This window comes from Labeo rohita, chromosome 5 (genome assembly GCF_022985175.1).
Source record: "Labeo rohita strain BAU-BD-2019 chromosome 5, IGBB_LRoh.1.0, whole genome shotgun sequence".
NCBI lineage: Eukaryota > Metazoa > Chordata > Actinopteri > Cypriniformes > Cyprinidae > Labeo > Labeo rohita.
In genome coordinates, this window is record NC_066873.1 from 45459957 (window position 1) to 45478080 (window position 18124).

Sequence of the window (18124 nt, forward strand, 5' to 3'; positions counted from 1 at the left end):
GTTTTCCGTGCTGTAATGTGTGTGTTGTGTCTGTGTTCAGCTGCATCTGGCTGCGCTGGCGTCTCTGAAGGGTGACGTGGTGGAGCTCAACCAGCGGCTGCTGCAGACAGAGAGAGAGAGAGACGCGCTGGAGAAGAGACTGGCCAAAGCACAGGTCGCTACACACACACACACACACACACACACTCACACTCACTCACTCACACTCTGTCAGATCCTGGCACGTGAGATGTTTGCACACAACAAACCTGCACGCCAGCTCTGCAGTGCATCCTCTCTCCGTTCCTCTCATCCGTCTCACTGGAAACCAGTGTCCGTCCAGAAACCAGAAACGCAGTCGGGTTGATTTCCTTTCCTGATGCTGTTTCTGGTCTTGCTGTGAATGATTCATCACTGCATGATATTATAAAAGGAAAAAATAGTTTGCATTTCATAATCTTTTATAAAAATATCTCATTATTTGCTTTGTTGGCATCACTTTGGCCACAAACTGGGGTTTGTGAGTTAAAAAATAGCTAATAATTAATAAAATCATGAAACTGTCAAATAAAAAAGAAAAAAAAAATCACTTAATTTTGACTACTTTTTTGTGAAATCAAAATCATTTTTACTTGTGTAGGAAATCCTTCTTGATTTAAGAATTTGTAGATATTTTGCCTGGAAACAAGACAAAAGTTTAAGTAAGAAAAGCATTTTTTGCAGTGTAAAAAGATTAAATATTTTATCAAGTGACCATTAACCAACATCAGATAATTGTGAACATGCAAATGTTTTGAAATTATGGACATATTTATGGATAACTTATAATATGAGTAATGTTAACTAATAGCCAAATTCACGGTTGGACATTTAGTTTTGTCCTGGTCAGCTTATTTTGTTTTATTTTATTTTATTTTTTAGTTTAATTTTTTTTTTATTTTCTTAAGAAAGACTTAAGTATTTGTTATATAAATATTTATTTGTGTGTGTATATATATATATATATATATATATATATATATATATTATATTTTATTTTATTTTATTTTATTTTATTTTTTTTTTTTTTGTTATATAAATATAAATATTTATTTGTTAAATATATATATATATATATATATATATACATGATAATATTTCAGTTAACATTTATTTTATTTTTAGGAATAAATTAAATAAAATATATTTCTGTAAAATAACATTTTCTGTTTTTGGTTTCAGTTCACTATAATAACTCTGATTCTGGTATGTAAAACCCATTTTCACCATGCAATCAGTTGATAAATACATTGTTTTTCTTGCCTAATATTTTCAGTATAATCAGTCTAATAAGTTGGATTGGCAATATTGTAACATATTCAAGTTTTAAAAATATATATGCATGGATGCATCGTTCGCAATAAGACCAAAATGTGCATTAAATCCGTTTTGATTTCAGGGTGTGACATGTTTTCAGTGAACTTGAACCTGATTTGTGTCATGCGTGTCATCGCTGCTCTTTGGCGTGTAAATGTCACTAGTTTTCTCACAGTTTCCCGTCATTAGCATCACGTCTGCGTGGGTTTGTTTGCTAATTAATCAGGCGTCTCTGGTTCTGGCGCTAATGTTGAGACCCCAATTAACACGTCAACAACAGCTGATATTAATGATTCATTGTGTCTGGCAGCTCTTTGATGCTCTTTATCTAGTGTTGTGTTTTTAATCTAAGGCAAGTCTACTAAAAAAATAATCTGGTGCATTATAAATCACATTTGATTTTAAATGAAGTGTTTTTGGTTACTGCGAAGAAGCGTTGTGTTATAAAGAAGTAGAAGTTGAAGTTGCTCTGTAGTTGTTAGCGTGTTGTAGATGTTTAGATCGATGGCTTGGCTCTAATAATAGAAATATATGTGTGTTTACTGTGTATTTTTATTATGTATATATAAATACACACACATGCATATATTTATATATAACGTAAATTATGTGAATATAAATTTATACGTGTAAATATTTAAATAATATATACTGCATGTGTGTGTCTTTATATATACATAATAAATATACACACTACACACGCATATGTTATGTACACACAAACTTTTATTTTGGATGCAATTAATGACGATTAATTGTTTTCCAGCACTAGTTTTTTTTTTTTTTTTTTTTTATTTTCCATTTTCTTAATTTTGGTTAAAGTTTTAGTGATTTTTGTCTTTTTAAATGTCTATATATTATGTTATTTTTATTTTTTTTTTTAATGATTTTTTAAAATATATTTTAGTATATTTCAGTTAACATTTATTTTATTATAAATAACAAAAATGTTTTTTATGGCTTTAGATTTAGTTATGATTTTTTTCTCCCAATGTGGAGTTTTTTTTTTTTCACCCATTTTATTATATTAATAAAAAATTATTTTAATATGTGAGATTATAAGACCATCAATTAGCTATCAGCTGTCCACTGCTTGTTGATGGTTATAGTAGTTAACTAAACTATAAACTAAAATAATAAAAATTTAAATAAAATAAACATTAACTGAAACATTAACTTAAACTTAAATAAACTGAATAAATAAACTGAAATAAAAATGACAATAATACACAACAAAATTAATACAAATTTAACTAAAATTAAAATGAAAATTAAGTGTATATAATATAAAAACTAATTCAAAATATTAGTCAAAAATGATGTGTCATAGTGATGCTATGATGGTATTTTAATAATAAATATATAGATTTTATTAATATTTTCGATCTTTGAATTTTTAATTTGTTTATATTTTCCATTTTCTTAATTTTAGTTGGTTTTAGTGCTTTTGTTGTGTGATTTTTGTCTTTTTAAAATGTCTATATAGTTATTTTTTTTTTTTTTTTTCACATTTGTAGTATATTTCAACATTTATTTCATTTCAAATAACAATTATTTATTTATTTATGGCTTTAGATTTAGTTACGTTTTTTCCCCAATGTGGAGGTTTTTTTTCACCTGTTTTATTATATTAATAAAAATGTATTTTAATATGTGAGATTATAAGACCATCAATTAGCTATCAACTTTCCACTGATTGTTGATGGTTATAGTAGTTAATTAAACTAAAACAGTAAAAAATAAAATAAACATTAACTGGAATAAAACAAAATGTAAAAAATGTTGTGTTTGCTTACATTAAACTTGATGTGCTAAAATAAACTGAAATAAAAATAAAATGAATAAAAATTGAAAAAAAATACACAGCAAAATTAATAAAACTTTAACTAAAATGAAAATGAAGTGTATATAATATAAAAAACTAATTCAAACTATTAGTGAAAAAACAGTGTCATAATGATGCTATTATTTCAATGATAAATATATAGATTTTATTAATATTTTGAATCTTTGTCTTTTTAAATGTCTATATAGTTATTTTTTAATGTTTATTTTTTAATTTTTTAGTATGTTTGAGCATTTGTTTATTTCAAATAACATTTTTTTATGGCTTAGATTTAGTTTTCCAGTTTTCCAATGTGGATTTTTTTTCACCTGTTTTATCACATTAATAAAAATGTACTTTAATATGTAAGATTATAAGACACTCAGTTAGCTATTAACTGTCCACTGCTTGTTGATGGTTATAGTAATTAACTAAACAATAAACTAAAACAATAAAAAAATGAAATAAAATAAACATTAACTGAAATTTTGATGTGCTAAAATAAATACACTTAAAAAATAAAAATAAATAAAAAATTAGATAAACATAAAAAAAAACTAAAACTAATAAAAATGACAAAAATGCACAACAAAATTACTAAATTTTAAATAAAATTACAATTGAATCAGAGTATATGATATAAAAACAAATCAAAATATTAGTAAAAATAATAGTATCATAATTCCGATATAATAGGATCTCAGTGGCACTAAAAGAACATGTTGGTACAGGTTTCTGCGTTTCTAATTGTTTGCGCAGGTGTTTATTATGACACATAGATGTGATTCTCAATCTGACAGCTAATTTGTCTGCTGTACATGCATGAAAAGCGCATCTGGACACTCGTGATCCGCCGCTCTCCCATCATCCCCGGCGCCGCGACAGCTCCATCTGTCGCCGGTGCTTATGGCCGCGAGCAACGTCAGGCCGTCAGCGTCACTTGACTGTTGAAGTGGACACGAGTCATCAGACCCGGACGAGTGGCGATAATTAAAAGACTGCCGTCTAGTCCGTGTTACAGATGATGTGAACCTCAAATGTCGCTGCTGCCTGACAAATCTCACTGGAATAGGAAGCTGCGGACATTTCTATGCAAACCTAAGGCTCTGAAACTGAAATAGTGGCAGCAAAGCAGCCCACTGTTTTTGGGCCAATCAGAAACGTTCTCTGCCTGTCAATCATTTTGTGAGTCCCTGTTTGCTGGCTGATTTGCCCTTTGGGGGCGGGGCTTTATGAAATAGGGTGTGTATTTTGTTTGTTTGTTTGTTTGTTTTTATATATATGTATTTTAGCTTTGAAATAATTTGTAAAAAATTTTGAATTTTGAAATATTGTGTATATTAAATAGTGTACCTGAAATGAATAGTACAAGTTATGCTAAAGTTAAGCATTACCACATGCTTTCAGTTTGACTAATAATAATTAATTAATCATTATTATTTCTATAAAATAATTTAAAAAATAAGTCAATTTATATGTATACATTTTCAAATCTATATTTATAATTAAATAAATACAATTATATTTATAAATAATGTTTATAATATTATACATTATATTATAATATATTATAATAATTTATAATATTTATAATACAATTTCAGTAAATGTTCCAGGGTATAAAACAGAAATTATATCAATTATGATATATAATAACCATAAATTAATAATAATAATAATAATAATTATTATTATTATTATTATTATTATTATTATTATTTCTATAAAATAATTTTAAAAACAAAAGTCAATTTATATGTATACATATTCAAACCTATATTTATAATTAAATAAATACAATTATATTTATAAATAATGTGTATAATATTAAACATTATATTATAATAATTTATTATGTTTATAATACAATTTCAGTAAATGTTCCAGGGTATAAAACAAAAATTATATCAATTATGATATATAATAACAATTAATTATAACCATCATTATTATGATATATTAACAATTAATTAATCATTATTATTATTTCTATGAAATAATACTTTTAGAAACAAGCCAATTTATATTTATACATATTTAAATATGTAATTATAATTTAATAAATACATTGATATTTATAAATAATGTTTATAATATTAAACATTATAGTATATTATTTAATGGTTTGTAATATTTATAATACAGTTTCAATAAATGTTCCAGGGTATAAAACAGATATTATATCAATTATGATATATAATAACCATTAATTATAACCATTATTTTATCATTATTATGATATAATAACCATTAATTAATTATTATTATTATTATGATGATTATTATTATTATTTCTATAAAATCATTTTAAAAATGTCAATTTATATGTATGCATATTTAAATATGTAATTATAATTAAATAAATACAATGCTATTTATAAATAATGTTTATAATATTACACATTATATTATATTATTTAATTTATAATATTTATAATACAATTTCAATAAATGTTCCAGGGTATAAAACAGAAATTATATCAATTATGATATATAATAACCATAATTATAACCATTATTATATCATTATTATGATACAATAACCATTAATTAATCATTATTATTATTTCTATACAAGGGAATAAAGGGAATAAAGTAAATTTCACTATATTATATGTTATAGCCATTAATTTATCATTATTATTATTATTCTAAAATATATTTATGATAAAAAAATACAATGATATTTATAAATAATGTTTATAATATTAAACATTATATTATAATAATTTATAATATTTATAATACAATTTCATTAAATGTTCCAGGGTGTAAAACAAAGTATATAAATTTTATATATATATATATATATATATATATATATATTTTTTATATATATATAATTTTTTTTATATCTGTATATATCTTTATCTTTGCCGAAGATAATGCACATTTTCCATTTTCATATAATTTAAACTGAATTTTAAAAAATTGTTGTTGTTGTTGTTTTTTTAATTATAATTAATTATAATTAAACTTGTATAATGCAATTGTCAAGCATGCAACAATTATCTGTTGATTAAGTTCATTCATTGCTTGCCAATGATAATTTTTGTTTGATATTTATTGAAATTGTATTAACCATCAGTTGTTCTGTTCTCGGTCAATCTGGATTAAATTGTTCAAAAGTAAGTGTGAAAGGTGAAGGTCTCGTCGTTGTACTTGTAGTATTCATGAAGGAATATCTGAGACCGAAAGATGCCATGAAGGGGCGAGACGGCCTCAGGCGCATGCCTCGGTCTTGACCTTTGACCTCGACCCGGGGGTGTCTTGACCTTTGACCTGCAGCCTATTTCAGAGAGTGCTGTTAAGAGGCTCCATTCTCTTTGTGTTCAATACGCTCTTGTGTCTTCCCCTCCGTGTGTTTTCCCATAAAGCAACACTTTTCATCAAGCAGTCCCACACGTCCCGAATCCTCTCCTGAAACAAAGCGAGTATTGTTGCCAGCGAGAATTACTGTTGAAACGCAGCCATAAACATCAGCCGGCGTCCAGAAATGAGAGCAGCGAATCAACGGTGCGCTGACTATTCGTGACACATCCGCTTAATGAAAAAACCCCAACCAAAAGTGAAAACACATGCTGTCAAGCTGATAGTCGCATTGAGATCTTCAGTTACGTTCGGCGTCCCCGTTCTCAGACTTTTGTCTGGTTCGGGTCCAAAAGCTGCTTTTTCTATATAACATCTGCATACGCAGCATCTTCACTGAAATTGAGCCTCATAAAGTTTCAGAAAGATGTAGACGCCCAACACATATAACACTCACACGAGCCTCAACTCACTCTTGATTCCAGAGAACTTCATTTGATTATATATATGTGTATTTTTCTAATATTTTCTAAGCATAAAAATACACAGCACATGAATAAAACATCCTGTTTAAATATGAATTATATGCTGTAATATGATATATTAATATATAAACTATATATTAGGGCTGGCAAATGATTAATTGCATACGAAATAAAAGTTTGAGTTGGTCTAATATATATGTGTGTGTACTGTGTGTAAATATTATGTATATATAAATACAAACACATTCATGTATACATATTAAAAATTTTTTACAATTATATGCATTTATTATCATTTTTGTATATACAAACTTTTTATATATATACAAATTTACATTATATATAAATAAAAATGTTTTGTACATGAATAATTCTTTTAAATATAGAATTAATTGGTGTGTATTTATATATACACACTAATTACACAGTACACACACACACACTATATATATACACACATATATATATACATAGGTTTTTTTCCTGGTAATCAAATGAAGTCATAAAACTAATTTAATTTAGAATAAAAAAAATTACTTTTATTTTGGAAAAGAACTGCACAACAGGTGTTTATGTATAAAATTAAACATGGAAGCAAAATAGTGATTATTACTATACAATAATTATTATTTTACTTGAGACGTACATTCTATTGTACAAATGAAACACATTTTTATCACAATTTCTTCAAGATAAGCCAAACTTTTATTTTGACGGGTTGCCGTGAAGACCTGAGCGTCTGTGTGTGGGTTTATGAAATGGTAGTTTTTCTTAAATTAAAAGCACTATTTTTTTTTTTATCCAAATTATTATTGGCAAGGAATGAATGAACTTAATCAACAGATAATTGTTGCATTCTTGACATTAATTGCATTATACAAGTCACTTTTTTTATTTTAGCACATTTCAGATAATTAAAAAAAAATGCAACAATTTTTCAAAATTTATTTCAAATTATATGAAAATGGAAAATGTGCATTATCTTCGGCAAAGATATAATTGATGTACTTTCTGTTTTACACCCTGAAACATTTACTAAAATTGTATTATAAATACAAATTATTATAATATATTATAATATAATGTGTAATATTATAAACATTATTTATAAATACTGTATTTTTTTAAATTACTATATATATACAGTGTGTGTATATATATATATATATATATATATATATACACACACATTTATATAGTTTTTATAGTTTCTTATTTTAATTAACTAAACAAAAGTGTTATGTAATTGTTTTATATATAAAAAGAGAAAGATAAAGAGAGTTTTTACTAGTTTTTATAGATATTTTATATAATTTAATAATTATATGATTTATAATTTTAGAATTTATTGTGTGTTCGTTGTATATCAGTTTTGGAAAAATATGTTTGTGTATATAGCGTTTACTATTGTACATAAGGAAAATGCATTTGAATATTATAGCAATTATATATGAAATATATACAAATCAGTAAATTATGTATATGTATGCGCGTGTGTGTAAAATTTAATTTAATATATATTTATTTATTACTATGGTGTATATAATGTAAGAAAATTATGTATGAAAATTTGATAACTTTTTTTTTTTCGTCTATATATATTGTTTGTGTGTGTGTGTGTGTATATATTACTGCCTTTTTTTTTTGTATGCACATACACACACAATCTCACACATATACAGACACAGGTGCATATAATCTTTTTTTCCCATTTATACTTTACTTTTTTCATTGAATGCATTGCACATATGCCTGTCCACTATCTGGATTTTTCTGCTTTATTTTAATCTGCCATTGAAATGCATTATGGGATTGTCTTCTCAGTGAAGGATATGTACATGTAACATTGACATACAGTTTAACCAAATGAAGGCATCTTATAAGGCAGCGTTTATGCTAATAAAGCAGCATAATTGGACTCGCTGGCTTTTAGAGCAGCTTTAGGGAAAGCATTGTGATTCCTGAAGATGTTGTCTGGCCACTTACAGCTCAGAGTCTCTGTGTGTGTGTGTGTGTGTGTGTGTGTGTGTGTGTGTGTGTGTGTGTGTGTGTGTGTGTGTGTGTTCCAGCTTCATGAATAGGCTCATTGTGTGCTAATTGTTGCTGTGTTTGGCGGTGGAGTGTGTTTAACGGGTTATTGTCTGTCCTCGTTTGGACTGAGTGATTGAGTGTGTTTTGTTTTCACACACACTCTGTAGCTCCAGCCAGGAGAACATGCCATTCCTCTCAGATCACCGCAGGAAGGGTGCGTAATGCTCACTCCCATCTAATTCCCCCTGACGTTAGAACTGGGCGTTTGGAGCCGCTATACTCGGATTCATTTATTCTGGATCAATCCGTTTGATGGAGTCACTTGAATCGTGTGTTTAGTCTCAATGAGCGGTTTAATTCCATGTCAGTTCAATAGTATTGAGTTGAGCGATGTTTTTACTGATGGTTTTGCTGTTAGTAGCTAATAGATGACAAACAACTCTCACTCACAGAAACACAAGTGCTCCTTCATTCACTGAAGACGCTTCTGAATAGAAGCTCATTTGTTAGAAAAAAATTCTTGTTTTTAATTTAAGAAAAATTGTCATTTTATAAACACACACAGACGCTCAGGTCTTCAAAATAATCCTCGGCAACCTGTCAAAATAAAAGTTTGGCTTAACTTGAAGAAATTGTGACAAAATATGTTTCTTTTGTACAGTAGAATATACGTCTCAATGAAACACATAATTATTATTAAAACATTATTTTTTTTAATAATAATCTCAATTTTTCTTCCATGTTTAATTTTAAACACAAACACCTGTTGTGCAGTTTTCCAAAATCAATTTGATTATAAATTAAATTAGTTTGTCTTCATTTGATTACCAGAAGAGTTTTTTGTTAAACATTTAATAAACTGTTATTAAATTGTGTAAGTGTCATGATTTAATTTAAATGGAAATTTTAATTTTAATTTAATTTAAATGGAAAAAATATAGAGCCCTATATGACATACTTAGTCAATACTGTTATGTCAGAAATTTAAATTAAGACACACTTAATTATGAGTCAAAATTATGACGTTTCAGATTCAGGATTCATTAAAATGAATTAAAACTGTAAAATGCAAACTCAGAATATGACATAAACCTGCAATAATTAAATGTTAAATGGCTTAGATAACGTTTATGTATTTAATCCCATTTTATTAACCACTGTCTTTGCTGCTGACCTTTGATGATCCAGTTCAACCAAAATAATAAGCAAAAATTGACTTTAGATAAACTAACACTTGTGCTTTATTGTTCATTTAATTGCTAAAGAGTGTTAAAACCTCCTTCTCCTGCATTCTACTGTATAGATGTGAATGTACTTTTCCTTTAGGCTGAAGCTTATTAATTTCACTTTTTGGTGTAAAAAGGCTTTTACATTTGCTAAAAATAGAACTTTTTATATTAAAAACAAACAAGCAAGCCCTGCCCAGATTTAAAAAGTGATACAAAAGTAATGAAACACATTACTTTCCATAAAAAGTAACAAAGTAACATAATTAGTTACTTTTTTAGGGAGTAATGCAATAATGCAATGCATTACTTATAAAAGTAACTTTCCCCAAGTGTGTGGGTGTGTGTGTGTATATATGTATATACATATATATGTGTATATATGTGTAATTTAGATATTTTTACAATAACACAATACAAATGTACCTGTGATATTGCAAATATTGAAAGTGTCCGGAACCATTTCATTTGTCATGTTTAAGTACTTTTTTACTTTATTTTCCTGGATTACTGTGATTACTGAGTCTTCAGCTAATCTTTTCCCACTTTGTATTAGAAGCTGCACAGATTTTGATGTTGTTTAGTCTGAAATTAGTAGATTTTGGCTGTTTTTTTCCATTCTGCAGGTCAGTAAGTGTGTGTGTGTGTGTGTGTGTGTAGGATTTGTTTATGTTTGTCTTATGGTCTTCAGTAATGTAGTGAAATATCACGGCATGTGACTTGTAAGGACATTGAAAAGGCTCATAAATGGTTCAGATGATGTTTGTCTGTAAATCTACTGATGTGCAGGTTTCTGTGAGAGTTTATAAGAAGCGGAGAGAAAATATCATTAACCTGATCAAAAATCAGTGGAAGTCTATGTTTTTTCTCACTCATACTGTGTGTTTCTGCAGGTGTTGTGCATGTCATAGAGAGTTGCATCTCTCACTCTGTGTGTTTGTTTTGTGTGTGTTCACAGCATGTGTTGTTTGTTTGTCTCACCTTGCAGTTTTCCTCAGTGTAACTCTGCATTATTAATCCCTGTCCCGCTGTGTGTGTGTACAGTGTGAGCAGTCTCATCTGCTGCGGGAGCATGAGGAGGTTCAGGAGAGGACGACGCTGCGCTACGAGGAGCGAATCACAGAGCTGCACAGCATCATCGCCGAACTCAACAAGAAGATAGACCTCCTGCAGGGAGCCACCATCAGGTCTCACACACACACAGACACAGACACAGACACAGACACAACATGCATAAACACTCACACACACTAAAGCATTATGTGTTTCTGACTTTCTAGCAGCTGTCTGTATAAAACATTTAGAGGTGGACATATGATTTTCAACCAAAATATTTACTGCCAACCAACCAATGTTTAGGTCTCTTCATAGGATAATAATAACAATAGATCAATAGGATTAATATGTTAATCTCTTAATAGATCGGTAACTTGAACTTCCAAAATGCAGTTTAAATGCAGCTTCAAAAGGCTCTAAATGATCCCAGCTGAGGAAGAAGGGTCAATTTGCTGAGGAAGATTCGTTCATTTTGCTGAATGAGACTCAAAGGTCCGAGTCGGTAAAAATGATCCGAACTTCCCATCACTACTGCGAATCACGTCTAAGTTCATCGTCTGTGTACTCCGGCTCAAAAAGGTAGAGTATGGCAAAAAAACTCCATCTTATTTTCTCCTCCAACTTCAGAATCGTCCAGCATCGTTGTACCTTTTTGTTTGTAAACAGCGTTTGACTTACTTGCACTTTCTTAGTCTTTGCACCTTCGCTTTGTAAACACTGGGTCTGTAGTTCCACGTGACCTTTTGACGTGATTCAATAGTACGTAGTGTCGTGAACACGCATCCCAGAGCCTGTGCTACATGAGCTTTTGTGCTTAAAAGGTATACACATTTTTATTTTCCGAAAAAAAAAATTACAGATCATTTCGCTAGATAAGACCCTACTTCCTCTGCTGGGATCGTTTAGAGCCTTTGAAGCTGCATTTAAACTACATTTTGGAAGTTCAGAATCGGGGCACCAATGAAGTCCATTATATGGAGAAAAATCCTGAAATGTTTTCCTCAAAAACCATTATTTCTTTATGACTGAAGACAGAAAGACATGAACATCTTGGATGACAAGGGGGTGAGTACATTATTTGTGAATTATTGTTGTTCTGGAAGTGAACTTCTCCTTTAATAGATCATTAACAACTAATGATTAGTATTTTCTCTTAATAGATCAATAGCGACTAATATTTTTCTCCACTTTCTCCACAGAAGTCCACTTCCAAAACAAAGATTCACATATAATGTACTCACCCCCTTGTCATCCAAGATGTTCATGTCTGTCTTTCTTCAGTCATAAAGAAATTATGTTTTTTGAGGAAAACATTTCAGGATTTTTCTACATATAATGGACTTAAATTGTGCCCCCGATTTTGAACTTCCAAAATGTAGTTTAAATGCAGCTTCAAACGATCCCAGCTGAGGAAGAAGGTCTTATCTAGCAACACGATCGGTTATTTTCATAAAAAAATACAATTTTTATACTTTTTAATGTCAAATGCTCAAAGCTCCCATCTCATGTTCTTCCTCAACTTCAAAATCGTCCTATATCGCTGTTTTACCTTTTTTGTTAAGGGTGTTTGATCTTCTTTGCATGTTCACTTTGCAAACACTGTGTCTGTACTTCTGCAGCAATGTAGGATGATTTTGAAATGATTTTTGAAGTTGAGGGAGAAAATACAATTGGAGTTTTTCGACATACACTAACTGTCTTGAGCCACAATACACAGAGTTCAGGGAGAATAAGACAAAACGAGTGTTTGAGAATTTTTTTTATTTTTTTAATGAGAATAACCGATTGTATCGTTTCACCCTTCTTCCTCCGCTGGGATCGTTTACAACCGCATTTGTAATCGTTTGAAGCTGCATTTAAACTGTATTTTTTAAGTTCAAAATCAGGGCACCATATCAGTCCATTATATGGAGAAAAATCCTGAAATGCTTTCCTCAAAAACCATAATATCTTCACAACTGAAGAAAGACAGACATGAACATTTTGGATGACAAGGGGGTGAGTACATTATATGTGAATCTTTGTTTTGGAAGTAGACTTCTCCTTTAATAGATCAGTAACGATTCATATTTTTATCTCTTAATAGATCAATAACGACTAGTTTTATCTCTTAATAGATCAATAACAATATTTTGAACTCTTAATAGATCAATAGCAACTAATATTTTGTAATCTCCTAATAGATAGTTTAATGTCTTACGTGCTACACAGCATTATAAATACACTACAACTGAATCTGAATCCAGGAGACCACCTGTATCATTGTTTAATATTGCCCAGCCCTCTATGGTAAAGCACTAAGCCATTACAGACTTTCGGTGAAGCTGCTTTGAAACAAATTCGCTAAATTTCTGCCTGTCATAAATACTGATTATTAAAACAAAGCCCAATATTCAGTCCTGCCCGTCCAGTCGTTGGTCCTTCGTCATTACTGCTTATTTTAGGCGACTGGGAAAATCTAAACACATTTCTTTTCTAGTCGACACAGCCGGACATTTGTTCCTCACAGAGATCTCACACACACACACACACACTCTCACATCCATAAAAATACACACACAAGCATTATTAAACCATGCACTGCACATAAACGCTCAGAGAACAGTTGTGTTTGGACAACACATTTACATTTATGGGTTTAGCAGATGCTTTTATCCAAAGCAGCTTACAGTGCAGGAACAACAGCGTGCACACGTACAGTAAGAGAGTGTGTGTGTGTGTGTGTGGGTGTGTGAGAGCGCAGCTGTCTGAGGTCGGTCTGGTCTTCAGCGCCGGCGGTGGTCTTGTCTGCTGAGACTCCTGGGAGAGTTTTACCCTTCAGCACCTGACCGGAGACACGCTGATCATCTCTAGTTCTGCTCCTAAACCTTGTGAGCTGCTTCACGTAGGCAGAAAACGCCATCTCGAGAGCGCACTGCCGTATGAAATACAAAGAAATATTGAATTAGAATTTGCATAATGATACTGAAGCCCATTTTTAGGGCTATTATGTTTTTTAATGGAATTTAAGCTCGTTTATACCCATAATGCTGATTTACTGTAGTGCTTCTGAGTTTGCTTGTAATCTCATTACTCCCAGTGATGATCCTCATTAGATTCTCATCTGTTTTACAGCTTGTTTTTTGAATTAAAAACAGGTTTAATTAAAGTCATTACAGCAAACACTGCACTGATGTGCGAACAGTTTACAAATGACACTGTTTTATTACAGTAATAGCAATTAGGACAGAAAATGTGTCTTCGTCATGAGAGAAAATAATAATAAGAACACAATAAAGGTAAATGTCATAATGCAAATATAAAATAAAAAATATAAAAGCAAAATAATAATGTCTTTAAAGTAATGTTAAAATAATGCTATTTAAAAATATCATGATAATGTAATAATAACAAAAATATAAAATAATAAATATAAATGCTAAATAATAATATCTTAAATAATAATGTCATAATATTGCAAATATAAAATAATATAAATGCAAATTACAATGTCTTAAAACTAATGTCAAAATGTAATTGTAAGATTAATATTGCTGCAAAATGATGTCATAATGCAAAATTATTAATAGAAATGTAAAATAGTAGTCATTAAAATAATGACAAAATGAAAATGTAAAATAATAATGTGTTGAAAATGCTAATAAATGTAAAATAATGTAAATATAAAGTAATACTCTCATGAATAATGTCAGTAATAAAATTGTAAAATATGTATAATAAGTAATAGTATAATAATGGTAATGTACAATAATATAATAATGTAATCATAATGAAAATATAAAATAAGTAATATAAATGCAAAATAATAATATCTTGAAAATAATCTCAATAATGCAAATATAAAATAATGACAATGAAAATACTGACAAATGTTAAATAATGTAAATATAAAGTAATACTGTCTTACGAATAATGTTAGTAATGAAATTGTAAATGTAAAATAGTGGTGTATTGAATGTCATAATAATGCAAATATAAAATAATAAATATAAAAGCAAAATAATAATGTTTTAAAGTTATGTCATAATAATGCTAAAGTAAAATAATAAATATAAATGTAAAATAATGTCATGAAAATAATGACAATAATGCAAATATAAAAAAACTGTAAATGTAAAATAATGTCATAATAATGCAAAATAATAAATGTAAAATAATAGTTATTAAAATAGAAATAATAAAAATAAAATAGTAAATGCAAAATAATGCCTTAAAATAATGTCATAATAATGCAAATGTGAAATAATAAATATAAATGAACATTAAAATAACAAAATAATGAAAATGTAAAATAGTAGCATACTAATGCAAATGTAAAATTTAGCATCTTAAATTTCTTTATGCTTTTTGGCGATGACACTTTGTTTATCTTTTGCCGGTGGCTTTGGATAAGTGCATAAGTGTAAATGATGGCTGAAGTGTTGTCTATGTAAGCAGCTCACTAGTGTCTGGAGCGGAGCTTCTGTCCCCGTCTGTATTCACTGAACACGAGAAAGCTTCCCTTTAAAGCCTCTTACTGTGATTTATAGGTTTGTAACACTACTCGATGGCAGATATCAGCTGCTTTAATGCTCCTTTAAATCTCCTGAATCCTCCGTCCGGATGAATGTTACCCAAGCGCATCTCATCTTGTCATTTGGCCTGGAAACCCAGCAGGAGATGAGTGTCTCCTTTCATCATTTATTCTGAAGAGATCTCGTTTATCTTACTAAACGAACTGCATGAAAACTTGATTCTTCCCGCAGTTCATGAATATTGAGTTGTGATGGGAGATGCGGTGAACCGGTGACCGTGTGTCCTGTTTCGACGTGCGTTCAGCTGCATGTGAATGAGATGAACTCCAGTGTTTAATTAGAAACGCCTCATATGTATGCAGCAGGTCGGGACGTTTGCATCCTCGTTAGGGAAATTAGAATATGCCAAATGACTCCAGGCCTCTGTTGACTTTCATATTCATCCCTGAATCATAACTCTGGAATTTGATAACCTAGCTTGAGTTGTATGCAATATTAAACGGGAAATTAGTTTCTAATTTTGTAGCTTTTTATTATCTCAAATAAAAACATGACTAAATGCAATTCATGTTTAGTTGCTGAGATCTTCTTCCATGGAAACACACACACACAAAAAACAGAATTGCAAGATGTATAAATGCAATAAAAAGTCATGAGTACCTTTGCAGTATTTTTTATCTCGGAATTGGGACTTTTTTTCTTGCAATTCTGAGAACAAAACTCAGAACTGCAAGATATTAACTCAGGATTGCGATATATAAATTAGCACTTCTGAGAGAATGTCAAAAATGTGCAAGATTTAATTTTTTTTTACTTCGAGGTGGAATCAAAAAACAGAACTGTGTAATGTAAACTCATAATTCCAAAAACAAAGTCAGAAGTACGTGTGATGTAAACTCATAATTCCAAGAATAAGTCAGAATTGCAAGAGATGTAAACTTAGAATTCCATGAATAGTCAAAATTGTGAGTGATGTAAACTCAGCATTCCGAGAATAAGGTCAGAATTGCTAGTTGTAAACTCAGAATTCCAAGAATAAGTCAGAACTGCGAGTGACGTAAACTCAGAATTCCGAAAATAAAGTCAGAACTGTGAGACATAAACTCAGAATTCCATAAATAGTCAGAATTGCGAGTGATGTAAACTCAGCATTCCGAGAATAAGGTCAGAATTGCTAGTTGTAAACTCAGAATTCCAAGAATAAGTCAGAATTGCGAGTGACGTAAACTCAGAATTCCAAAAATAAAGTCAGAACTGTGAGACATAAACTCAGAATTCCATAAATAGTCAGAATTGCGAGTGATGTAAACTCAGAATTCCAAGAATAAGTCAGAATTGTGAGAGACGTAAACTCGAATTCTCAGATGTAAACTCAGATTTCCAAGAAAAGAAAAGACAAGTTCTGGGAAAAAAAAAAGTCAGAATTAGAGAAAAATTCAGAATTGCGAGACATAAACTCAGAATTCCAAAAGTAAGTCAGAATTGCAAGAGATGTAAACTCAGAATTCCATGAATAGTCAAAATTGTGAGTGACGTAAACTCAGCATTTCGAGAATAAGGTCAGAATTGCTAGATGTAAACTCAGAATTCCAAGAATAAGTCAGAATTGCGAGAGATGTAAACTCAGAATTCCAAGAATAAAGTCAGAATTGTGAGAGATGTAAACTCAGAATTCCAAGAATAAGTCAGAATTGTGAGAGACGTAAACTCGAATTCTCAGATGTAAACTCAGATTTCCAAGAAAAGAAAAGACAAGTTCTGGGAAAAAAAAAGTCAGAATTAGAGAAAAATTCAGAATTGCGAGACATAAACTCACAATTCCAAAAGTAAGTCAGAATTGCAAGAGACGTAAACTCAGAATTCCATGAATAGTCAAAATTGTGAGTGACGTAAACTCAGCATTTCGAGAATAAGGTCAGAATTGCTAGTTGTAAACTCAGAATTCCAAGAATAAGTCAGAATTGCGAGTGATGTAAACTCAGAATTCCAAAAATAAAGTCAGAACTGTGAGACATAAACTCAGAATTCCATAAATAGTCAGAATTGCGAGTGATGTAAACTCAGAATTCCAAGAATAAAGTCAGAATTGTGAGAGACGTAAACTCGAATTCTCAGATGTAAACTCAAATTTCCAAGAAAAGAAAAGACAAGTTCTGGGGAAAAAAAAAGTCAGAATTAGAGAAAAATTGCAAGAGACGTAAACTCAGAATTCCATGAATAGTCAAAATTGTGAGTGACGTAAACTCAGCATTTTGAGAATAAGGTCAGAATTGCTAGATGTAAACTCAGAATTCCAAGAATAAGTCAGAATTGCGAGAGATGTAATTCCAAGAATACAGTCAG

The 18124-nt window shown here is 29.9% G+C and overlaps 1 protein-coding gene across 3 annotated transcripts in view; it reads left to right on the plus strand.

Annotated features, from left to right (window-relative positions):
- Positions 1–18124, plus strand: part of mcc (MCC regulator of WNT signaling pathway) — a 112328-nt gene that overhangs the window by 47297 nt on the left and 46907 nt on the right. For all 3 annotated transcript variants that reach the window (XM_051110220.1, XM_051110221.1, XM_051110222.1), the window contains 2 exons: positions 41–154; positions 11256–11398. In XM_051110220.1, the coding sequence (XP_050966177.1) occupies positions 41–154; positions 11256–11398 (257 nt within the window). The remainder of the gene's footprint in view (positions 1–40; positions 155–11255; positions 11399–18124) is intronic.